We start from the raw sequence: 25,134 nt of genomic DNA, 5'->3' as shown, positions 1-25,134 counted from the left end.
GCATCCCGTGTATGCATGGCTGTGTTTCAATTTTATGTCCTATAACTTAATGTATGTATGCGTGAGAAAGAAAAGTGTGTGTGTGTGTCACATCATGGCGTCTCTCAGCTGTGACCCTGGGCCACATGTGCAGCCAATTAGGGCCAATCAGAAGGCTGTAATCAGGGCGTGGCATGGATATGGTGGCAGCGTGGCAGCGGGGGGAGTTTTAAGACCAATGATTAGTGTGTCAGACTGATGAGGAAGGACAGGGGGAGCTGCCAGGCCGATACCATTCCTTCATTTCTCTGCATTTTTCACCTCCACATATAGGAGGGTTTTTTTTTAACCTATTTAGATGACAGATTTGTGTAGTTAGCCACATGAGGTGAGGAAATTACAGAAGGGTATTTAAATCTCAGGGAATACGTTTCTCCAACTTACACCATATGAATTCTCCTAATGCAATAAGTCATACCCGTCTTTAGCAGATTGAAACAAAGACCAGTTGATTTACTACTTCTATTAGTCTGGCATCAACCTCCTGCCCTTTTGCTCGTGGCAAGTAGAAAAACAAAGGCTGGAACGAGAGTCAGTGAAGCTCTTTGAAGTCTGAGTTTCAGTAAACGAGCTTTGTTGATTGGCTAGATAGCATCAAAAATTCTACGGTATGAATCCCGTAATGAGTTGGAGTGTAGGGTCTGCTTCTGCAAGGCAGTTTCTTACAGAAGTTAATCAATCACTGTTCTCACTGGCAACTGTACAACAGTGAAAGAAAAATGTAAAACGTCATGAAGTCAGTGAAGTCAGGAACTCACTACACAAGCAGTTAAGCATGGATAGCTGCACCCATATAGATGCAGTTGTAATTGTTATGTAAGGTTTTAGCTGTGTGAGTTAAAGGACTTAAATCTCTTTCATGCAATCTATTCTGAGATTCTTCATTTTCTTATTTTGCTGCAAATCACAGCACAAACTCCAGACGGTGTGAGCTATGATATATGGCTTACGTGTTTGTTTTAGTATCAAAATATCACAGAAATACAAAAATACTTTCTGCAAGGTGTATTGGAGCTCAGGTGGAGGTTGCACAAAACAAGATTCTCAATCTTTAGGGTAGTATCCAGTGGTGGGGGTTTGAGAAGTCTGCTCTACTCCTTCCTGCACTTTGATTTGCTCTTGGAACACCGCCAAAATACGTCTCTGGAAATTTGATCAGTGTGTTTATTCATCAGCCTTTTAAACAAATGGTCCATTTTTACCCCCTAAAACACATGTCACAATTTAACTATTAGTGCTACTGATGTCAGCAAAACCAGGCAGCTGATTATTCGTCATTGTCTGTTTGTTTGTCCGGAGCAGTGAAAATGCAAGAATGGCAGACAGACAAACGCCTGGACAGACAGTCATCTGTTGAGCTGTAAATCACCACTGATCCGACAGAGCAGACAAACACAGTGACCGGAGCATGGCCCAGCCTCCGAAAACCACATGAGAGCGGGCAGGAATGTATAGCCCACTGCATTGTGGGTTTGCATCTGGGGGAAAAAGTGCAGACTCCCTGACTCACAGGACACTGTGAGGTTGGGGGATGTGGAGGAGTGAGGATGAAGGGGTTGGGGGGGAGCATAACTTTCGGGAATCAGAATGCAAGGTCATGAGGAGTGTGTGAATCATGGCCATGATGTTTTCTGTAACTGTATTATTCATAGCTCCTTACTCTTTCATCACAATATACTCTTGAGTATGTTTAAGTGATTTCACTTTCATGTTTGCCAATATGAAATGCGTGGGGTAAACCCGACTCTTTAGCTCCATCAGCATAGTGTTTAGACTCTTGTTACAGCTCGAGGGAGAAGAAGAACTCCCACTGAGAATCGGTTGCTTTAAAAAAAATTGAATCAGTGAGACTGATAATCTTACGGGAAAAGAAAAAGAAGTCTGAAAAAACATTGGCATTTGATGAAACAGCAAATCAGCAAAAATGCAGAAAATCGAGCCATTACAGGTTTAAAGTGTGCTTTAAATATACAAACAATGTGGTATTGTCATTTCTTTTTTGATATTTTCAGACATGCTGCTCATACCAATATATTTCTGGTAAATCAATATCAGCAGATAATATGCCGAATCGATATATTGGTCAAGCTCTTGCGCAGAACTGAAATGTAAAGGACTGCTACATGCCTCCCTTTCAAATTAGACATCATCTAAATTATCCTCTGTCTGTCTTCTCTTTGATTTCTCCTCCTTTGCTCCACCTACATCTTTCTCTTTGAAGTCCCAAAGAAGTTGCTCCAGGACCAGAACCCCAGACCACCGGTGTACGCCCCGCCACCCAGCGCCCATGACCCCAACATAGTGGGAGACAGCCCTCCTGAGGGGACCTCCATCAAAAGCCCTGACACTGTTCCAGGTGAGCAAAACAGCGCACAGATACCTACACATATGCTTGGTCACTCTCAAACACAGACACACACTCGCAGCCTCCTGCGGAGAGCAGTTAACACTAAACAGTCTCAAGGCCTCCCAGGCATCAAGAGAAACAGTAATTCAGGTCTCAAGCCAGGGCATAAATTTATGTATATTTTAAGTCACACGGGTTCAACTGTTTCCATATGTATTCTAGCTGAGACATTGGTTTGGAGCATTTATGATCATTGGTTTTAAAATATACGGCTTTCCAAGAACCAATGCTTGGTCTTATATGTGACCACACAGTCTAAATCAGTCTGTTACGATGTCAAACTCCGAGAGAGAGAAACAGGGAGAATACAAAGCGAGAACAATGAAATGAAAGAATGAAAAAGAGGAGACGCAAGCGAGGAAGGAAACTTAAACAAAGCTGTATTCATGAGGGATGGTGGCCTGCGTCCAGCGCACTAATTACTCTGCTCAGCTACCGGCACTGTACTGATTAGGAGGATAGACCGAGTAAATGAGGAGTTAAGAGAGGGAGAAGACGGGGGATGTGTGCTGTAGTGCTGACAGTTCCTAACGCATGATTGGCTTCACTTGCACCGGCTTCAAACACTCCACTTGCGGCTCATCTGGAAAAACCTGTTTCCATCTCTGATGCAGCGATAGGGGATGATAAGTATGAAGAAGGAGGAAATGCGCGTTTTACGGTAAACATACTTGTCATGATCAGTTAATTTGTCATTTTCAACTGGACACAGAAACTGGCGTGAAGATACAGATATGATCTTTCTACTTTCTGCTAGATGAGAAGATCGATACCACTCTCATATTTGCATCAAGTATGTAATAGTATTGGGATCTTCACTAGAATTTAAAATAAAACATCTGTGGATATGAATCCTGCTTGGCAGCACAAGATCATTTTGTAGAAATGGACCCACAGAGGTTAAATTTGTTAACCACAAGATTCTGACTTTTTATTATCTCTATCTTTGGACATTTTTGCACTGTAGTTCCCAGAGATCATTTGGCCACTGCTGTGATGTCTTTTTCTTGGAATTTTCTTTTTGTAAGGTCCAGTTTTGTTTTGTTTTTTCATCCATGATGGCGGTTATACTCTCATATAAGTATTTTTTATTCTGTAGTTTTTCTATTGATGATTTGTCCGGCTATTTTGATGTGTGTGTTAGAAAGAGGCATTGTGGTCATTTTGGTCGGATGTTAGCTGCACCACAGCAGTGGGTCCAGGTGGAAACATTTACCTCCTCAGTGAGCAATTCCAGTCTAAACTGCATTTATTGGATAAAGAGAGCCTGACACACCTTAGAGACTCTGCAATTAGAGGTCATTGGTGTGTGTGACAATTCACCAAAGTGTGATTATCTGCAATGACAAAAAAAATCAAACATGTAAACATGATTATGTACACGCACGTGCATGTGCAGAGCCTTAAATCTCAGGTGCTTACTGAATACTCCCGTTTATTTGGTCTTTTAGCTTACAGGTTGTTTCTTTAGTTACACCATCCTACTTAAACAACTGCTTCAGGTTAACTAAACATGATTGTACTCAGAAAATGAACATTCTTTATGAGTCACAGTAATTAAATCATTCTGTGCTCCACTGTTCTTTCATCTCAACTCCTGAAGTCCATGCATACACAATGCAAGCCAGCATGTAAACACTGAAAGTAGTCGTGCTGTGATGAAAATCCAGAGGAAGAAGCAGTTGTTCCCATCTATAAATAGATCCTTTTCTGAGATTTTGGGGGAGCTTCTGAAATGCTGCCAAAGTACAAACTTTTCCCATGTGGTTCTCTGTTTCTTAATGACCTGAGTCAGAATGAATTTGACAGAAGCAGATGTATTGTTACCTTCTGAATCACACAAGTCTCTGTGAACATGTGGGTGTCTTTATGCGTGATGCATCCTTTTTACAGCGGCGTATCTCCGAAAATAAAAAACCACTGAGAGGCGGCGGATGACTCTGCGTGCTGAATGCTGTAGTCACAATTCCCCAGAGACAGTACACTCACTTTACTGTAAATGACCCAACTAGTGCCGTCATAATCTGACTGTACATGTGATCATTGAATGTTTTCACGTCCCATCCACAAATGAAACTTTTCAAAAACATCTGTCTAAAGAAAGAGTTCAAATGCTGAATGAACTACCCACTTTCCTTTTAGGGTTTTCTGGTTAAACTGTACTTTCCTCCTGTATCTTCTTTTGCAGATAGGAAGCGGATCAGGGAGACAAACCCCAACGAGGAGAAGTCTTCAGAAACCGGAAGAGGAGGGGAACATCCACTCCAGCCCCCAGCCATGAATCCCATCTTCAATTCCACCCCTAGCTCCAACATGGCTCTCATCAGCAACGCGCTGGCAGCCTACACCTACATATCAGGTAGGGCAACATTCATATAATCTTGTATGGCATCACATCATGTGACTCAGGTGATAGGTAAGACATTAACCTGATGTCTGACCTCACTGGGAGCAGTGTCAGCTCAAGATTACATCTAGGCCAGTATTATGACTGACATTGAGATTTAAGTGCATGGTTTTGTGTGTGTGTGTGTGTGTGTGTGTGCGTGTGTGTGTGTGTGTGTGTGTGTGTGTGTGTGGTACACTATCCTTTGAGTACAATGCTGTTTCCGTTTTTCCTGGGACAGAGAAGTGGGTGAATGTGGGCCAGAGGAATGCAGATGTTAAGCAGAGATAAAGGCTACACACACACTGTCAGTTACCTGCACCAGCCAGCTGCTAAAACATATGCTGGAAGTTTGGATATTTCCTGTTTTATTACCTCCCACTCTGTGACTCAAACAGTTTATACATAGTGAAATGCATAGCTCATACAGTCAAATAAACATAGATGCCATTCACTGTATATTCGCTATGGTGCCTACCTAGCTTAGCTAGCTTTGGACTTCTTAAAATGTTTTCTCACATTTTTAAGCTGCCATAAAATGTTATGATTTGCATTTAAAGCATGTGTTAAATTGAGAAATGTTACAATGAATCGAAACTATGTTTAACCTTTTTAAGGAAAACCTAAACTAAATCTGATGAAAACGCATATATTTTTAAACAATTGTAGTTTCTTCACTGTTTCATTTGGAATTTCATGTTGTCTGAGGGCCTGATGTTGTATGATACTGTGAGGCATGAACAGAATTGTGACATGGGAGAACTTAAGGTTGAAGATAGAGTTGCAACAATTAGTCAATTAATCAATTAGTCAATCAACAGAAAATTAATCAGCAACTATTTTGGCAATTGATTGATCATTTTGAGCCATTTTTTAAGAAAAAATGACAAAATTCTCTGGTTCCAGCTTTTGAAGTGTGGATATTTTCTGGTTTCTTAGGTTGTAGACTGTTGGTCAGGACAAAACAAGACATTTGAGGTTGCATCTTGGGCTTTTGGAGACAGCGATCAACATTATCTGACATTTTATAGACCAATCGACTAATAGATTAATGGAGGAGGAGGTTAACCAGAACATGTCCACTATGCATGTAGAGATGCATTTCTGAAGACGAGGGGAAGGAGAATTACTGTACAGTTAGCAGGGTTGGCAGGTTTTGTGAGACATTATGACCAAACCAAAGATCCAAGCCAAGGAAGTGAGTCATATGAGCTGTAGGTCTGCTGCCAACGTTCATTAAAGTGTGTGAGCCATCAAGTGGAATATTTTATAACAGAGAAGGGTGAACAAGTCAGAGGAAAATGATTTTTGCTCTAAAGGCTTTAGGAGACCCAACAGTCATAAAGGTTCAAATAAATGTTTGACATGTTTTCTGAACAAATCAACTAAATGGTCCTCCATGTTTCTCCCCTATAACAGACCACCCAGAGAGGGCAGCACTCTTCTTCGTCTGTGGCGTGTGTTTGGGCCTCTTCCTCACACTCTTCGCCCTGGTGGTCCAGATCTCCTGCCGCACCGACTGCCAGCCCCGCCAGCGGCCTCCTGCCAAGAAACGAGCACGCCCCGCTGACTCGTCCACCGATTCCAGTGACTCGGACTCGGACTGGGACACCACCTCGGACCTGTCTGCACGGCGGCACCGTCGTTTCGAACGCACGCTTAACATGAACGTGTTCACGTCGGCGGAAGAGCTGGAAAGAGCTCAGAGGTTGGAGGAGAGGGAGAGAATCATCCGAGAGATCTGGATGAACGGGCAACCTGACATCCCCGGGACACGGAGCCTCAATCGGTATTACTGAGGTCTATTGATTGAGAGCTTACTTAACTTGAACAAAATTTAGGACGTACTTGGTTTGGAAGGAGCAAGAGACTACTCCCTAGTGAAGCTTTATGCAACAGCAACTGTGGACCACTCTGATTTTGGGCTGCCCCTATGCTAGTTTGCATATTCCTCTGGGTATCATACCCCATTCAGTAAGAGAATAAGCTCTCCTCCGCATGGTAAGCTCACCTCTTAGCTGGCTCTTACTGCCGGAAACAAGGGGTGAAAAGCTACACTGCCTTGCCCGTGACCTCAGCAGGCCTTTTTGAAGTGAGGATTTATGGGTTAGCTGCCTTAGACACATATAGGCCTGTAGAGACTACATGGTGACTGAAGGACCAAGGCCTCACATGGGTCTGTTTTATACAGAGTGCGATGCAGCTGTGGACACTTGGAGCTTTATGCTCAGTACCCTCCAGTATTCAAGTGGAGACTTTTAAAAGAGGGGCAGCATAAAGCAGAAAGAAGCGTGCTGGACAGTGGGACAATGTAAGACAATCTTTCCACAGTGGATAACCATGCTGCCTTTTGAACTTTATAAAACCAAAAGATATTTTTTTGGGAATTCATCTCAACTCTTATGAAATCTATTTTATAATATTTAATAGTTTATTGATGTTGTGTATTTTTGTTCTCAAGTATGGTTTATTATGAGATATTTTTATACTTGGCGAAGGTTGTCTGGCGCCTCAGGGATGCAATCCTAGTGTTTCTGTGTTTGGTTGATGTATTTGCTTCCTAAGAAGGGGATCAGCCCATTTAAACAGCTACGTATGTCAGCATTTAAATAAAAGAATTAGAAATATCATATAAAGAGCCTCAAAGAGGTTCAGTGATTTAACCTTATTTTTGATACAGTATGTTTAATTCACAGTGCAGTGCCTTTTCAAGCTACTAAGTCACTGTTGTCAAGAGTGCAGCTGGTGTATAAGTCAATAACTGGTCCAATGATCTATTGATTGGAAATTTGAAATTTATCTGATCATGTGTGTATTCACTTTTTCCATTATTGTTTCTATGCTAAAGTCTAAAATCTGAATGTCTCTATCAAACATTGCACTTCATTTCTCACCAGATGTAAATGTATTTAACCAGACCATGCTAGTTATGTATCAGTTAATCAGCTACAATGGATTCTTGTGGTCCTAACTGCTAGTAAAGTTCCCCTCACAGAAAACTGTGTTAGTTTCAGATCTTGTGTCATCCGTGCCCTTCTTTTTTTTTTTTTTTAAAGATGTCAGTGCTAAACAGATGTCTGTGGTAATCACTGCTCATGGCCATCTGGAGAAGGAACCAGCACTGCAAGAAAAGGTTCACAGTGGACATGCAAACTGCGTCTCTTAAATCATGTTGCCAGTTAAATAATATAAGCTATTTTAAATCCAGTTCTGTTTGCGCTGCCCTGGATTCAAGCGTAGAAATAATGATAGTTTTCATTAAAAAAAAAAAGCTTGGTATTTTCCTGATTGGGAGTTTAATTGAGAGTACACAGGACATATTAGGGTCATCCACATAAAGACTGCCTCTCTATATAGTTTTTATAAGGACAGTTCTTGTGTTTAAATTTGAATGGGATTAAAAATGTGCCAATAGCTGGTAAAATGAGACCAAAATATGACTCCTGTGCTTGGAATAAACTGTGTTCAAAAATAACCTCTGATGTCTTCTGATTTCTTAAATCTGGCAACTTCTGACAATATGTTTTGCATGTTAATCCCACACATATATGCACAGTGCTTGTATTAAAGTCTAATTTGCACAAAGCTTGAACTGTATTATGACAACAAGAAAAAAGGAACTGCAGTAATCTCATGATAATTTGACATACATGCTGTAACCATACAGGACAGTAAGGTCATCATAAACCCATAAATTGAGTTTATTGGCGTCTCTCGCCCCCTTGTGGTAAAGTTAGGATTCTTCAGTTTCTATAAATTTAGATGAATAAAAGTCATCAAATTTTAATAAAAGTATTCATGACTATGACAAATCAATTTAGACGTGAATACTTGAACTGCACGTGTAGACTGTTCGCTATGGAGATTTATAAGATAAAAACAAAATAATTTGGAGGATGTGTAGACTTCTAATTTTTTAGTATTTTTAAATTATTATTAATTTTGTTAATATTAATGTTTTATCAGGCATTACCTCTTTTCTTTGGGTAGTCACTCAAAAGTTTTTCTAGCAATAGTTTTCAAAAATACTTGTTTACTTTTTTTGAACTCTTGTTGCCGTCGTGCCGTTTCCATGGATACCACAAACTTAGCACAGTGGGACTGTGTCATGTAGCCTCACACGCTAACGACACTCAGTTCCACAAATTACCTGAACATAATTATCTTGTTTGACATCTTGAGGAGCTGCTGAAGAAATCTGACCCCCCCAAAAAATGTCTTGGAACTGGAACAGCCACGGGTTACCGTTTTTACCAGGATACACTTTTCGGGATGTGACGGTAAGAAGAGACAAAACTAATTTTAAGTGTACGTAAATTACGTAACCAGGCTTTAACGTTTGACTTAATGTTAGCCAAATTTAAGACATCTGCAAGAAACGCATGTTTTTTAAATACTGTTTCCTAATGTGTAATGTCCCTGCATTCCTCCAGTTTTTATTTAGGTTATATTGCTGTCTGCTGTAACATCAGAGGACCAAATTTGTAACTCATTTTCAATTAAACCTATCTGAGGAATAAAATTCTCTGTTGACGTGTTCACAACTAACATTTTAACATTCAGAATTAAAAAATAATTTATTCCAAGCTTGTATTCTTATAAGCGTTACTATTATTCTGTCCACACCTAACTACAGCATATTTCATACTACACAATATTTATATTGTAATTTACTAAAGCTGATAATTCCTCCTCTATGATATTTCTCTGCAGAAATCTGCCTTCCATCGATCCCAGACGCTGGACTACAGGAATGGTTATGCTCTACCCCGTCGCCCCACTGTAGGGATCGGACAGGATCCTCTCTTATCTGAGGAGTTAATCCAGCAGGAGATCAGTGGGTTGTCCTTTGAGACATCAGACGTTACTTATGGCTCCTTTGACCACAGCCAATACGAAGACTTCATCCCAGCTCATGTGGCCCTTAACAAGAAGGTACTGTGACACATTGAAGTGTAAGACTAGTATTTGAAGATTTTTGTTGCTGTCCAGTTTATTCCCTGTTTGTCTGTCCTTCACCACCCTCTTGGTTTTACAGGTGCTGCGCTTTTATGCATACTTCGAGGAGGAAATTCTGTTCTCCCCAGAGGAGGTTTACCGTGTGCGCCCCGTAGTCATTTACTACTACCTTGAGGATGACAGCATGTGCATCATTGAGCCCACAGTGGAGAATTCTGGGATACCACAGGGAAAGCGGATCAAACGCCAGCGTCTGCCCAAGAATGAACGTGGTGAACATTACCAATGGAAAGACCTCAACCTTGGTATGGACCTGAAGGTGTACGGGGTCAAGTACCACATCACACATTGTGATGCTTTTACAAAGGTACAATACTCACCAGTATGATCTCTCTCTGTGTATCTTTAGTTTGTCTCTTTGTGTCTGACACAAAAATATGGATATGCAACTGTATGTTGATGTAAATATATCCTTTTTCTCTATGTCCGTCTGTTATTCACTGTATACAGGAATTTATGGAAAGTGAGGGTATAGTTCTGAACGACCCTGAGCAAATGCCAGTAGATCCTTACAGCAAACATCACAAAAACCTTCAGCCTTCCTTCACAACACCCTCCGAATTCGACCGCATGCACCAGTTTCTGACCATGGACCGCAAGGTAGAGGAAATTCCATCATCCTTATTCAGTCATCAATAAGTCATCATTTAATGCCACTAAATAGTCTCATTGTTGAACAAGTGTTGCAAGCTGAGACACAGTCTTTGGCATACTGGCATCTGGTTTCAGAGTGCATTTAACCTTTTCTTGATCAGGTGCTGCGTTTCTTTGCCCTGTGGGACGATGCTGACTCTCTGTATGGGGAGATCAGGCCTGTTACCATCCAATATTACCTGGTGGACGACACGGTGGAGATCAGAGAGGTCCACGAATCAAATAGCGGCCGAGATCCCTTCCCTGTCCTGTTGCGCAGACAGAGGCTTCCCAAGAAAATCAAGTCTGGTGAGATTCAACACTGTGCCACTTTAAAATGTTTATGTCATTATGATCGTTTGTTAGGTGGCTTTTTGTGTCTAACTGCTCTGTAATAGAGCATTGGTTGTAATATTCATGTCAACTACTTTATGCACTACAAAATGATCATACAACGCAATTATATAATAATAAAACAATAAAAAAGATGCAAACAGTGGGAGTGTTCAAAAAAAAACAAAGCAGGGAAATATTTTTAACAGTCGAGTGATAATATAAAAGAGATTAAAAAAATAATTCAGTAAATAAGGAACAATAAATACTATGACAAAATGATCATATGGTGGCATTTTCTTAATTAACTGCTACATATCAGCACCTTTCTTATTTCTTTCCAGAGACCTTCCCCACTTGTGTGCTGGAGGTCTCAAAAGAGGAAGTGGATGAATTCTACTCCCCCAAAGACTTCCAGGTCGGTGAAACGATGACGCTGTTGGGACGTCGCTTCTTGCTGTGTGACTGTGATGGCTTCACTAAAGACTATTATCAGAAGAACCACCCAGACATGACAATGAAACCCATAGAGGTACCAAAGAAGGTAGAGGTGCTTCAGGACAGGAAGAAGGTGAGAAACTGAAGTGTATTTTTCATTTTTTTTATTTTCCTTTCAAAACCAAAAAACGGTATAACTTGTATTGCCATAGTCCACGTGGCTGTGTTGTAAATAATTCTTTCTCCTCTCCTGTCCACGTTGACCATATGTACAGGAGGTTCCTCCTTACAATGGTTTTGGTTCACTTGAAGACTCTCTCCAGAACTGTTTGTCTCTAATTCCCAAGCCTCCCAAAAAGAACGTGCAAAAGATGTTGGAGAACGACCACAAAGTGTTGCGCTACAGTGCCAGGCTGGTGAGACATTTAAGATTGTGTTTGACTGAACCTTCTGTATGAGTAGCAGTGGTCCTTTGTTGGTTTTATGCAGTTCCAACAGGTTACTAAACTGCACCCTGTCTATGTTACAAACATCCCAGGACTCCCCGATTCCTGCGGATGAGGGCCGACGTTTTATTCTGTCCTACTTCCTGGCCAATGACATGATCAGTATTTTTGAAAAGCCCACCCGCAACTCTGGTATCCTCGGTGGCAAGTTCCTGGAAAAGACATTCATCCATAAGCCAGGTTCTACTGTGGAAAATCCTGAGTTCTACTCACCTGCAGACTTTGCTATTGGAGCTACTGTGGAGGGTGAGGTTTTTAGTTGTTTCAAAGGCCTATACTGATCACTGTGTTATTGTGTGTGGAATATTTACTATTTACTATAAACTGGCACCTTTTCTCCAAGAAAAACAAAGCCATAATGTAGCTCATGATGGTACGGTACCATACATGTCTCTCTAGATAAATTAAGCTGTTGATATCATAACTATTTACCTCTTAAGTTAAATTACATTTTCCAGTTGGGGGTTGATAAAAAAAAGCTCAGCTGATAGCATCTTTCTCCTCTCTCTCTCTTTCTTTAGTGTTTGGCCACCGCTTTGTGTTGACCGATGCTGACCACTATGTGATGACGTACCTGGAGTCCATCTCAAGCCAGATTCCTTTTCAGACACTGGATTCTATTCGCCAGAAGCTTGGGGGTGAAACTGCAAATAACCAGCCTGCTGACCAAAACGGTAAAATCCAATCAGCCAATAAGCAAAACATGTTTCTGTAGAATTGTAGAATAGTACATTTATTCCAGTAAGTGTAACTATTTTCATGTTTTTTGGACTGTATGTCCATATTTATTTTTCTTTCTTTCTTTCTTTCTTTCTTTTTTGTCAGGTGAGAAAAATATAGCAGAGCCATCTTCATGATGTTAAGAAAAGGCTGGATTCTTTTTGCCCCCCAGTGTCATCCCCACTGCAACAAATCTGACCACATGGATATGATCCAAAGCCTACATAGTGTTTATTTACCCTAATAAATAAATACTGGACCTGCTGCAGATTGGGTGATCTGTTTGTTGGAGTTTGCTGAGAAGTATTGTACCGACTGTCAAAGTTAACAGAATAGTTTGACATTTTAGGTATTACTTTCTACGCTTTCTTGCCAAGAGTTAGATGAGAAGATCAACACCACTCTCAGGAGCACAGTATCAACCTTCTCATTTAACTGTCGGCAAGACGCCTAATAAACATATGTCGCAAAATGTCAAACTATTCCTTAAAATTTTTTGTGCAAAATATAACATTATGATTTTTTTTTTCTTTTTGGTTGATAACATGTAGAAACATGTAGAAAAAGACCTAGTACTTCTACAGGCTCATTCATAATAGATGAGTCCACACCTTATTTCAGAAAATTGTGTTATTTAATAAAGTAATTAACAAAAAAAGAAGAAAAAAAAACATGGAATGGCATGCGGTAATATCCAACATACATACTTGTGCATATCTGTTAAGTGATCGGTGAGAAATGCAGTACAAGAATCATTGGGAGGAGCCCAGGTGACCACTCTATTGGTTGGCCAAAATCCCTTCCCCAACATGGTGAAGGGATAGTGTTAAGGCCAGTATACAGTAAGCTCATATCATACCATATCATCAGTAACATTTCTCTTCTCCAATGGACCAGACAAGAAAACAAGCAAAGCCGGCTCAATGGCAAAGAGCTGAAAACAGCTGCGACATCAGACAACACTACAACCAATACAGTACTTATGTATGAGGATATGCATCAACACATTCAACGTTGACACACAGTAACATGTGTGCCGCATACTGTGTTCACTTTACATTTTAATCATTCTGTATACAATGGTGCTCCTTGGGGTGTGCTAGCAGGCCGTGTAGATGTATAAAAAATACTGATATGATGAGAAGAGTAAATGTCTGTTGGGCTCAAGGGATTTCCTTGGATTTCATTTTCCAGCATTCAAGCCTAAGTCTGTAGCGACTGAGTCCCTGTAACATCTCAGGACATACTCAACCAGAAGCCACCAGCTTCCTCGTTGTGCTGATGAGAAACCTTAGCCTGGGCTAAGGCCGCTGTTCAGGCCAGTCAGTATGTTATCTTATGGGGATTTGAGTTTTTTGGTATGAGGAGAGGCTCCATTCTCAGCTTTAAGAACTCTGTTTTCATGGTGCCCAACTAGTGGGGAGAAACAGAGGTCAGGTCAGGATCTCTACTAACACAGGACATAACAGTCATTCAGTGTGATCAGGACAAATCAAGAAAGCAGAAAGTGATGAGAGAGGAATGGGACAAGGAAAATTATGATTATTGTGAATCTGGCATTGAAAAATATCTGAAACACTTTGATGCTGCACTTTTTTGTAATAAGAGGTGACATCTGTGTATTATGAAACATTTTGAGTGGGTGTTAATACTCACGCGAGTCTCTCTTCAGTGGCCGTAGGGGTTGTTTTGCGGCAGCCTTCTTGTGAACAGCCTGTTCGTGTCTGAACTCCCTCCAGCGCCTCAGCTGGAAGCGGATAAACTTCCAAAGTAGCCAAGACTGAGTCAAACATACCAGCAGTAAAACAGTCATCCTGAAGGGGCCCAAAGCAGAAGGATTAGTAAAATTGTTCTGGAAAATGGACATGATGTGCCAAATTAAATTAATTTCTGGCTGTGGTGTGTGTATTTGCTGAAAGCTTGTAGAGTATTTCTTAAATTTTTAGGGTTTGACAGTAACCGTTGCCCTGGGCAACTGTGGTCAGCTCTGGACCACTATGTAGCAGTTTAGTTTGCTCTGGTTTTCTCTATTTATAACCACTTTTCCTGTATAAAAAAAAAATCTGTCTGTGTGAGAGTGCTGCTGTCATGCACTGTCACAAATAATGGTAATGAAATTAAGAATGGAGTAAATAAGTCTAAATTAAGGGAAAAGGTTAAAATAAAGAGTATTGTAATTTGGACTTGTCAGAATCCATTTGATCGATTTGTAGCGAAAAGTCATTTTCTCTCAATTTGTGTCAGAAAATCCTGGCCACATCAAGGGTGATTTTATGTTGTAAAAAAATAAAAAAGTAAACAGGGGTGACTATTTTTATGGACACTAAGTGTATTTTGACTGAATACTTGTTAAAGTTGTTGTAAAAAGTGTCACAAAATGAATCATTATCCACACATGTTGGACATTGCTCATTTGCTCACCTCACTACTGTACGACCAGAGAAGAGGAGCACCAGACCCACATGACTCAAACTGCACAGGAAAAAGAAGATGATAGATTAGGTGACAAAGAAAATAATCCTGTGTGACATCCATATAGGTTTCCATGAAAACTATATTCAATATTTATAGATTGTCCTTAAACACATGTAAGAATGTAGGTTCAAACTTCAACTTCAGAGTGTTCCATTACTGTTTTCTTTATTTCTTTTCTCACTATCCATGCATATTTCCTGACAAGTCTTTAAATTTGCAGGTTTTCAAAAAGGTCCTTAAACTGGATGCTTACTTTAACAAGTAGGCTGCAGAGATGTGCAGCAGATACATACAGATGTACTAGAGCTGACAAATCTCCTCCTGAAAAACAAGCGGGTGTTATTTGCAAAGATACTCTGTTTATATTCCTGGAACGTTTTGTTATTTGTAACTGCCTAATGAACATATACCAAAATACACACAACCAAAACACACATGCGCATAGAGCTTATCTAGTCACACTCCAGTACTCCTCCAGTCCCCACAGCCTCCTTACTGTCCTTTGTACTTTCTGGAAGTAAAGCTCAGCGGGGTTTTTTTTATGCATATGCGCTTGTTGAAAAAAACAAAGCTGTAGACATGGCAAAGTAATCGGTTCTCTAGCAGAATTATGGTCACGTTAGATCATGTTTAATTAGTTATTCTTAATCTGTGTTTCTGAAATCAGATGACTGGCCAAACCAGAGAAAATCTGAGAATAAACACCACAGCTGGTTACTCACAGTAATTAGGTTTTTTATGTGCATGTAAATGTGCTGGCAGTGTGTGCAGAACATGAAAAACACTGCATATGTCTCTCTGAGAAAAGGAGTTCACCATTTTGAACATTTTAGCAGTAATTGACAGCTATACAAAAGGTCAGGCAAGTAGCACAAATTTTTAAAGCAACAACAGACACATAACTGCTTGAGAATGACTAAAATATCTGTGACCGCATTGCAAAGCACAGGTGCATTTTAAGGTATGTGGTGAAGCTGAAATGATTAGTAATCAGTCAGAACTTGTTTCATCAGTTAATCATTTTTAAGCAAAGATGCCAAAAAATTCACTGATAATTCCAGCATCTCAAATGTGAATATTGTAAATAGTCTTCTTTGATAGTAAATGAAAATATTTGTGTTTTGGACAGTTGGTCGGACGAAAGAGATTTGAATATGTCAGCTTTGGCTTTGGGAAATTGTGATGGGCATTTTTCACTATTTTCCGGATTATTATCTGCAGATAATGAAAATAATGTATGTGGATACATTTTTTTAAAAAAGATATGTATTGTCAATGAAATATACTTCTACTGAAGGAAAAACATCACTATGTATAAGCCATGCCATATACTTTTAGCCAGTACTACTTGTATTTATTTTATATGTAAATATATCACTGACAGTGCTAAATACACATCAGTCATACCTGAGGTGTACATGGGGATAGTTCTCCTAAAGGCTGCTGGGATGCAGGAGATATCCTTCCTGTGAGAAGAAAGAGAGAAGGATACTTAAAAAGCCTTCAATACAGTCATTTCTGTGCATCTCAAAAGGAAATACACTATTTATGCTTGATAAGTATGTGTGACATGTCCTCAACCAGAAAGTTATCGCTGAATACAATGAGTTATCACATTAAAATGTCACTCACTGTTATGAGGATGTAGAGGCCCCACACACTAGACACCAAGTGAAACACACACAGTTGACCAGACTCATTAAATTTGGTGTTCTTGCTCTTGGAGAGATGAAGACGCCGGTTCACTTTCTGCAGCATGAACAACACAACAGATAATAGAGATGAATGCAGTTGACTCAGTCATGGTGGCATGTTGACTCTTGTTATTGTCACACACAAGGAAGTGCCACACTAACATAAATAGCTAGGACAAGAAAAGACAGCCAATACTATATCTGGCTGTTGAAAACCTTCATGTGAGGAAGTATTCCTTTCATTACGCTTTGGAAAGCTGGGCGATGGTGCTAAAATAAAACCTCATTCTTCCTCACTGGCCATATTTCTAAACAATGACATGAAGGCTCATACTTTCAAAGGAATCAAATGTTGGGTATTATGATAAGGATGAAGTCTAAAGTAAGGTGAGGCAATGAGATGATATGAGGTAACTCCAGAATAGTCTTCTAAATATTTCCAATATGTTTCCTGAAAAAAAGTATGTAATTTGGTACCACCTATAAAAAGTATTCAATTGGTGCTCACAATTATTTATTTCAGATTAAAATCAGAGAGTCTCTTAGTCAGTGCACAGCAGGTCAGGTCAGAAATGAGTGTAGCATACAGTTCAAGAAATACAGAGAATAAAGTTTCCCATAATGAATTACTGATGAATGTGGATTCAAATGGGGCAGTTCTTACATTTTTAAATTAGTACAAAATTACATGCTTCTTTCTAGGAAATTTCCTAGGAATTGTGTCACAGTGAATGGGTGCTTACATCCAGAAGATACTCCTGCACTACTGCATGGAGGATGATGGCGATGAAGAAACAGAAGAGGATGGTGGCACAGTCTTTCCATCCATAATGGTACAATGTCACCTGTCCCTCTAAACACACAAAGGAGGAGTGAAACACACACAGCATGTTTGCAATCAGAGGTGTGTCACACATCCTGGAGCAACAATTTAATTATAGTGATATAATTATCTTGAATTAAAAAAATGATATACACTGCAGGGCTTCCAACTGTCACACCATGACACTCCAGCAAATGACACTTTTCACATGCTCTCACGCCACACGTCCATTTTCTAACACACTGAAAACCAAATTCATAACTGATAACGTCATGGCACGAAAAGAGGACACTGACAGCGCACAGACAGATAAGACAGAGCAGCACAGCGCAACAGCAGCACCATGCAGCAGCGAGTTATTCAGACCATCAGGGGTCAAAAAATTAAAAATATACACAAATCTGTTATATTGTAGTGTATTCCTATGCATGCTGCTCAGAGTAATCTCAGTCAGTGTCTCTCTTCTCCCCTTGCTTCATACAGTACACACACAGGCAGGATTGAGAGTGAGTTACTATGGTTACGGTGACACTGTCTCTCTGTTGCTCTGAAACTTTCTTGCAATTCCCAGTGATGGGTTTTTAGGTAACCTACTACCATTTTAGTCTACATAATGCTTTTATAAATATAATCTCAAATATAAAATTCTTCATTCTTCTAATAATCATTACCTGTCCTAATCCACCCAATTATATGTTTGTTTACAATAACTTCCAGGTAGAAAGCCCCTGCCTCATATACATACAATTTAATGGCATAGAGCAAAAATAAATGTCAGTTTAAGCAAGAGAAGAAATAAATTAAGTGTATGTAAATAAGTATAAGTAAGTATAAGCTGTAAGTAGTAAAAGTAATTCAAAGTAAGCATAAGTAAGTATAAATGAATAAAGCCGTGGTAAGGCGGCTTCCCACTATGACAACAGCAGCCACCAGTTAGTCCGACTGGCAGTGAGATGTCGTTGTTAGATAGATTTTGTTTATCAAAGATGCAAGCAAAGCAACACAGTACATAAAATAAGCACAGCAGAAACATCAGATAGGTTGGACCACTGTGTTTAACTATATATCTTTAAACACTACAGTTACAACTGAAAACAACAACAGAAATAAACGAGTTTGCTGATTTCACATATCTCCGCTATTCAGATTAACTGCCAGTCGTCTACCCAGAAGTGACTGTTGCTAACATGACGTCATGGTGATTCGGTCTGTACTGTTCTTGATGCATTCTTGGTCTTCCTAGAACCCACAATCTAACTAATCTAGACTAGTGCAGGTGGCTGTTTCTTGACTTAATCCAAGAGTTTAGGTGCTGTAGAAATGCAGGAAATTTGTTTTAAACTACAGTTTTTTTCTTGAGGAGGAGCCCTAGACCCCCTCACCAATTCTGTATCTTTCCGAGTTTGCTCCCCCATTTTAAATCATATCTAGGTGCCCATGCTTGCATGTGTTGTCTTTCTTCATGATCAGTTTATCATGAATAATGCTCATTTTATTATGAACAAAAATAAGCACGACTGAAATCTGACCTACCCTTGGATGCACCACCCTTCACACCAGCCTTCTATCTTCACCCAAGAAGATGTATTGTGATCTGTGGTGTTGACAATGTTTGGTAAGTGGACCTAGTGCCTATCCTTTTGGCTAAGATCAGGGTACCATAGAGTACCTAAAAACTCTATATAAATATATGTAGGGTTGTCTATTGACTATTCTGGCTGTTAATGACCCAAGGTACAGCCCAAATGTAAAAACTGTCATTTGCTTTGTTTTACAGGTACACAATGTTACCCAGAATATGCAAGCAAGCAGGAAGGCAGAAGAAATACACTAACCACTGCCTCTGCAGCACCACGGTTCAGAAACTATCTGATGTGGGTCTTGACACAAGAGAGATAATAGCTGTAGGTGGCCACAAGTGTGAAACCTCTACTTTGTGACCGGAGAAAGTGGAGCAACATTCTTGCCACGCTAAGCGACACACCTCCACTTAACAAAAAATGCAAGTCTACCAGTAGTTTAAGTTATCCTACAGATGCTGGACAGTTTTTCAGTGGTTGCACAATAAATGGCAACATACAAATTAATATAAATAAATAGCCAAATGATGGAATCAATTTGTGATAAAAAAAAAAAAGATAAAATAAGAGATATAAAAAAGATAAATAAAATGAGCTAGTATGTTGCATAGCAACCACCTTGAACTGTGTGCAGGCAGCTGGGGGGGCTATTTCTGTAAGAATAATCCTTTATGAATGCTTTATGAACATTTTAATAAAAATGGTTTGAAATTGGAGTGTGTATATAACTTTCATATTTTATAAAAGCAATAGCTCATTCCAGGCAGTGATATATTGTGATTATATCATAGCAAAGGGGTGCCTGGAGTGAGCTATTGCTTAAATATAAAATGTTTACAGCAGCAACATTGGGGCAGTGGGCACCTTCATCGCTGCACTGCATACCTGGTGATAGTGTGGCGACATTGTACTGAGGCTGAATGAATGTATGGCCATCTTAGTGGTTGCAGGAAAAATGAGATGAGATGGTAATAAGAAACGTATTTCAGTGAACCTGTCTGAATGCACCCTGAAGAGGCCGGTCATCTGAGTATAAAAAAAGTATGTATGTGTGTATGTGTATGTGTTTGTGAGTGCACAGAGGGGATGGCAAGAGAGTAAGAATCCAAGCATTTTCAGGAAATATAACATTTATAATATTGTCGGTTCTCCCTTCAGGCATTGTAATTTGCGACTACGAGCTGATTACTAAAGGTGCACTGCTGAAAAGTCTGTCTGGCATGACAAGGCTTGTATTGACCTGAGACCTCTAACAGAGGTTCCCAAGTAATTTTCATCAAGCATCCCCACAAAGACATACATTTAACAATTTTGTGCTTGTTACTTCTAAAAATAAAGTAACATCTACCTGCCACCCCATGTCACATGCTGCATATGTCTACAAATTGGAATTAATTCAATTTTTAATCAATCCCTGACTAAAGCATATCAGCTCCTTTACTGTAAAAAGAGCTGAGAGGTTCAATAGAACACAAATATGTATTTGGTAGTTGACCAGATCATATACCCAAACTGGCAAAAACAAGTTGTTTAGGCCCACATTCCTGCAAAAACCTTTGTCAAAGTCTTTGATCAGATTTAATCCTTAACAGCCTCTGTGTACGTTAACTGTCAATACATTTTTCATTTAAAAATATGTTGTTAAAATCTCTTTGTAAGAAACCACAACACTGCTGTCAGTACAGTTACTAGATAGATAGATAGATAGATAAATTTGATTTGATTTATTGATTGGGACAGTGTGCAGTTTTAAACATTAAAGATGCACTGCACCGGAGTTAGCTTGAAGCTAATTTGCATCCGTAGTCCCCCACAATCAAAACATACAACAGTACAACAGTACAAAGCAAACAAAGCGTTGTTTTTGAATAGGGAATTGATGTCTCACTTCCAGTGAGTGTAACTATTTACATGGTGTCAGTTATTGGATATCTTCCAGATTGTGATAAAGCAGTGTATTTAGGTGGAGAGAGACAGGAGAGAGGTTCATTAAGCCAGCCAGAAGTTCAGAGTAACATTCAAATCTACTGAGAGGTCTTGTGGGTGAGGTGAGTCTTTTTTGTAGAGAAATTTCATGTAATCTCTGATTCAGCCAGACTGCTTGTTGCTTCACTTATATTTACCATAAGACTCTTAAAAACAAGTGAGGTCTAACAATATTGTCTACAATTTATGTTTTCTCCAGGTATAAAGGTTTAACTTCCTTGCCATAACTGCTTATGGCTTCAAAGACTTAGGTGCAGATTTACAGATTGTGTACACATGGCAAAATACTTTCACTCATTAAGTCTCAAATTACCACCACTGAAGTACGCATTCTATGTATTTTATTTTCCATCTTATGTTACATGAGTACTGAGGTCTGTGGTTGGTAGGTTAGAGAAAAAAAAGACTGTAGTGTGTGTTTTAACCCCACAGCACCACTAAGGGTGTTTTTTTATCTGGGGCAGCTTCGGGTTGCACCCTACACAGATAAGACCCACAGTGAGGTTAAACCTATGGGAAGTATTCTGGGGTAAACTGAAAGAGGCTTATTTCGGTTAATCAAGACTGGTGGTGAGTCTGTGTCCATCGGGAAAAGGGAGTTTCTGGTACGCTTATGGCTTTAGAGACCTAGGCGCCGACTTACATATTGTGTACACGTGGTGAATATTTCTGGGTTTAATTTATTAAGTCTCAAATTACCACCACTGAAATAAGCATTCTATGTATCGTATTTCACTTTATTTTATCTTATGTTTATTAACATTATCAAAGGGGTTTATTTTCCATCTTATGTTCATTTACATATTTTTATGTTCATTTTATTTCTTTTATGTCTTTGTTGATGTAAGGCACTTAAGCCTGTAATTTATTTTGTTGTAGGGCACTTTGAGCTGCATTTTTTGTATGATTCATCATTATTCTTATTCTTATTCTTATTCATACGTACATCTCAATAAATGTTGTGAACATAATTTTTATTTATTAAGATTTATAATGCAAATTACTACCCCAACAGGTGTCTCACTATTTGCAGCCATGATCAAACTGGTAATGTGTAACCTTTTGTATTATAAGTCCAAATTTTTCAATGTAAATATACAGGGTTTTTTGTATATTTTCTATATACATTTACAAGTTCTATATACACAGTATGTTCTGTTCTGTGATCCTGACCTTTTCCATTTTCTAATTTCTCTAATAGTTAAGTGTTGCCATTGTTGCAGGATCACTTTTTGGTAGGTCCATCTCAATAACAACAATGATCATATATTCAATTCTTACTACTCTTCAATATCTATCAGAAATATACACAAAATACAACATCTGTATGATTATCTTTAACAGAAAGCCACCAGCAGGCCCTTCACTGTAGTTTAGTAAAATTCACACATTGTAACCAGCTTTTCATGTCTTCATCTGATCATGAAGCTTTTAAGACAAGCACGACAAACCTCTTATTGTTACATGAGAAAACTGAATATTCATTTAATATTAAATCTGATATTTTTAACACCTGCACCACTGTGTTTTTGATGTTTTTGTTTCTGTTGTTCTATCAGGTTCTTGTAACATAGTTGGAAAGTAAAATTTAGAGTGTTAAAAATATATCTTTTTCTTTTTTCACACAGGAGCAGGTCTTTCATGCGGTCCCCCTACTGTGAAGGAAGGTTAGAGATTCCTTTAAGTGGTTATCTTGACATTTAAAGTACAGACTAAACCATTCTGTGGATCACTGTGTATGGAAAGGTCTAATACTCTTTTTTAAAAAAAAAAACAAAAAAAAACCTCTATCCCACCCACATTTGCAAGCTGATTACACCTTTTGTTTTTACAATTACATTGCATCTATTTTTGTTTTTTGACATTTGATGCTCATCTAGAACAGAGTACAATATGTGCAATTGTAGAAAGATTTCAAATGTCTATTGCAAATTGTCAATTTGAATACATTTGTCCAGAATGCTGGACAGACTGGTTTGATAGAGATAATCCCAGTGGAACTGGAGACTGGGAGACCCTCTACAATCTTCGTAAGGAGAACCCAGGAAAGATCTGCCCTAAACCAGTGGATATCGAGGCCCGAACTCTTTCTGGTCTCAGTGTGGCTCAGGCAGGTGATCTCCACACTCAGTAAGTACGGTACCAGGATGAATAATTTGAATGTGTTTCATGCAGTGATTCATATTTTTCGTATTGATCTACTGAATGTGTTGCATTAATGTTGTTTGTTTGTACTTTTCATATTCTATTCTACTGTATTTTATTTTGTACTTGGTAACCACTGAGCATCAGGATAACACAGCGTACACAGCACACAACACATTTTATGCAACTGAACAATTATTAAAAGGATGCAATATACACATTTATGTTAATTGTTAATTGGGTCTAATTCTCTCCTATTTAGAGAGTGTCCTCTCATTTGTCAGTCACAATATTGCATGTGTAATATCCAAAATGTCTTAAAACAATCAACAAAATGTTTAACTATTCATTGTGTTTTATTCCACACGCATCTGGCAGTCCATGCAATAAAATGCAAGCAGTTTATTTCAGTAAGTATAACTCTGTGTTTCCTCTTTCAGATCAGACCCATCTGTAGGATTCATCTGCAAAAACCAGGACCAACCCACAAGGATGTGTAATGATTATCGTGTTCGTTTCAGCTGTCATCCCCCTTTCTGCGGTGATGGAGGTACTGTATGAGCACGTTCTTTATGTTGCAAATGCACATTGGATTTCTCCTTCTCTTTCATTGTTTGTGTGCGTAAGCATTCATTTAGGATGGTGCTTTGGCTTGGCAGTTTCCCAACAGTAAGCCTGTTTCTCTTTTTTTATTACTCCCTGCAGTATGCTGGACCAAGTGGTATGACCGTGACGATCCCAGTGGAACTGGGGACTGGGAGACTTTGAGAGCTCTGAAGAACCAGTACCCAGAACAAATTTGCGACTTCCCTCTGCACATAGAAGCTGTTACCACCGATACACTGACCCCAGCCATCTCTACAGGGGAGATCTTCCATCTGTAAGTTGCCTTATAGGGAAAGAATGTAAAAGTTTACATGAAGTAATTTTAAAAAAACATTCAAAACTTCTCAACATTAACAATTCTTTACCAGATCTTTGATCATCATCAATAGAACTATTCCTTAAATAGTAAATGAAAACTTTGTTGAGGAACATTTACATTAAAATTGTTTACATTTTAATAAGCCCCATGAGGAAACTGGGTAATAGGCACATAGCATCTGAAACTTTTAAACCAGCTGAGCCGTTACTTCATTCTTGTTCTGACAGCTTTAAATGATAAAATACAGTTTGTGTATTCTGAGGAGTAAGGAATATGAATACACCAATCAATTATTGCTTCCAATTTACAATTCCATTCTTCATAGAGATTTAACATTTCAAAAGAAGTGACATCTGCTCATACAAAATTACCTCAAACAGTAACAGTATTTTTACAAAATAGATCATGTTGTTGTCATATTCAAACAATAATTTATGGTCTTAGCAATGTACCTTGTTACCTTCTTGTTTGAATATTTTTAAACAAATAAAAAAACATTTTGCGCTGAATAGCATACTGACTTACTTATCTCTTGGAATCATTTTTCAGTTACAACCCAACTCAGGGATTTGTTTGCCGCAAAGAGGACCAGAAATCTGGCACTTGCCACGACTACAAAGTTCAGTTTGGGTGCCCATGCAAACATTAAGCCCTGCCTGATAACGATGGGGAGAGAAGACATTCAGATTCTTATTACTTTAATTTTCATCAGATGTTTTTTTTCTTTTCTGATGTTGTTTTTAACTTTGCCTGATGAAAGAAATATCAGCCTTTTTCACAGCAGGTATTTTGACTTATAGCAAAAGCACAGGTGTTACAAATAACATTAATGATGGCTCCGTTGTATTCGAGCTTCCCATTATGATGTCATGATGATGTGACAGTGCGCCAGCATGCACAATACCAGGACCCTGAATCCAAAGCAGTCAAATGGAATTCAGTAATTATTCGTTTTTTTGTTTGCACCTGTGCTTTTCCTACCTGACACTTCACAATGTCTTCCATGCTTTATCAGTCTATCTTTT

The 25,134-nt window shown here is 39.0% G+C and overlaps 3 protein-coding genes and 1 pseudogene across 5 annotated transcripts in view; 3 read left to right on the top strand and 1 right to left on the bottom strand.

The window, feature by feature from the left end:
* Positions 1 to 8,307, top strand: part of LOC122965597 (protein eva-1 homolog A) — a 76,324-nt gene extending 68,017 nt beyond the window's left edge. For 2 of the 3 annotated variants that reach the window (XM_044329749.1, XM_044329751.1), the window contains 3 exons: positions 2,261 to 2,395; positions 4,635 to 4,805; positions 6,252 to 8,307. In XM_044329749.1, the coding sequence (XP_044185684.1) occupies positions 2,261 to 2,395; positions 4,635 to 4,805; positions 6,252 to 6,631 (686 nt within the window). In that variant the 3' untranslated portion in view covers positions 6,632 to 8,307. Of the gene's footprint in view, positions 1 to 2,260; positions 2,396 to 2,634; positions 3,108 to 4,634; positions 4,806 to 6,251 lie in introns of those variants that run through there. The other variant, XM_044329750.1, reaches the window with a different exon arrangement.
* Positions 8,308 to 8,889: 582 nt separating this feature from the next.
* efhc1 (EF-hand domain (C-terminal) containing 1) lies at positions 8,890 to 12,749 on the top strand. The gene is made up of 10 exons (XM_044329992.1): positions 8,890 to 9,112; positions 9,546 to 9,767; positions 9,871 to 10,158; positions 10,302 to 10,451; positions 10,607 to 10,793; positions 11,162 to 11,388; positions 11,531 to 11,671; positions 11,794 to 12,007; positions 12,283 to 12,435; positions 12,587 to 12,749. The coding sequence occupies exons 1-10, from the start codon at positions 9,047 to 9,049 to the stop codon at positions 12,616 to 12,618; spliced, it is 1,680 nt and encodes a 559-aa protein (XP_044185927.1). The 5' UTR covers positions 8,890 to 9,046; the 3' UTR covers positions 12,619 to 12,749.
* Positions 12,750 to 13,817: 1,068 nt separating this feature from the next.
* Positions 13,818 to 20,337, bottom strand: LOC122965633 (annotated as a pseudogene).
* A 2,620-nt stretch (positions 20,338 to 22,957) lies between these two features.
* On the top strand, positions 22,958 to 23,745 carry LOC122965632 (cartilage intermediate layer protein 2-like). Its single transcript, XM_044329787.1, has 2 exons — positions 22,958 to 23,169; positions 23,625 to 23,745. The coding sequence occupies exons 1-2, from the start codon at positions 22,958 to 22,960 to the stop codon at positions 23,743 to 23,745; spliced, it is 333 nt and encodes a 110-aa protein (XP_044185722.1).
* The last annotated feature ends 1,389 nt before the right edge of the window (positions 23,746 to 25,134 follow it).

Source organism: Thunnus albacares, chromosome 16 (genome assembly GCF_914725855.1).
Source record: "Thunnus albacares chromosome 16, fThuAlb1.1, whole genome shotgun sequence".
Lineage (NCBI taxonomy): Eukaryota > Metazoa > Chordata > Actinopteri > Scombriformes > Scombridae > Thunnus > Thunnus albacares.
This window is presented reverse-complemented; position numbering and strand designations above follow the sequence as displayed.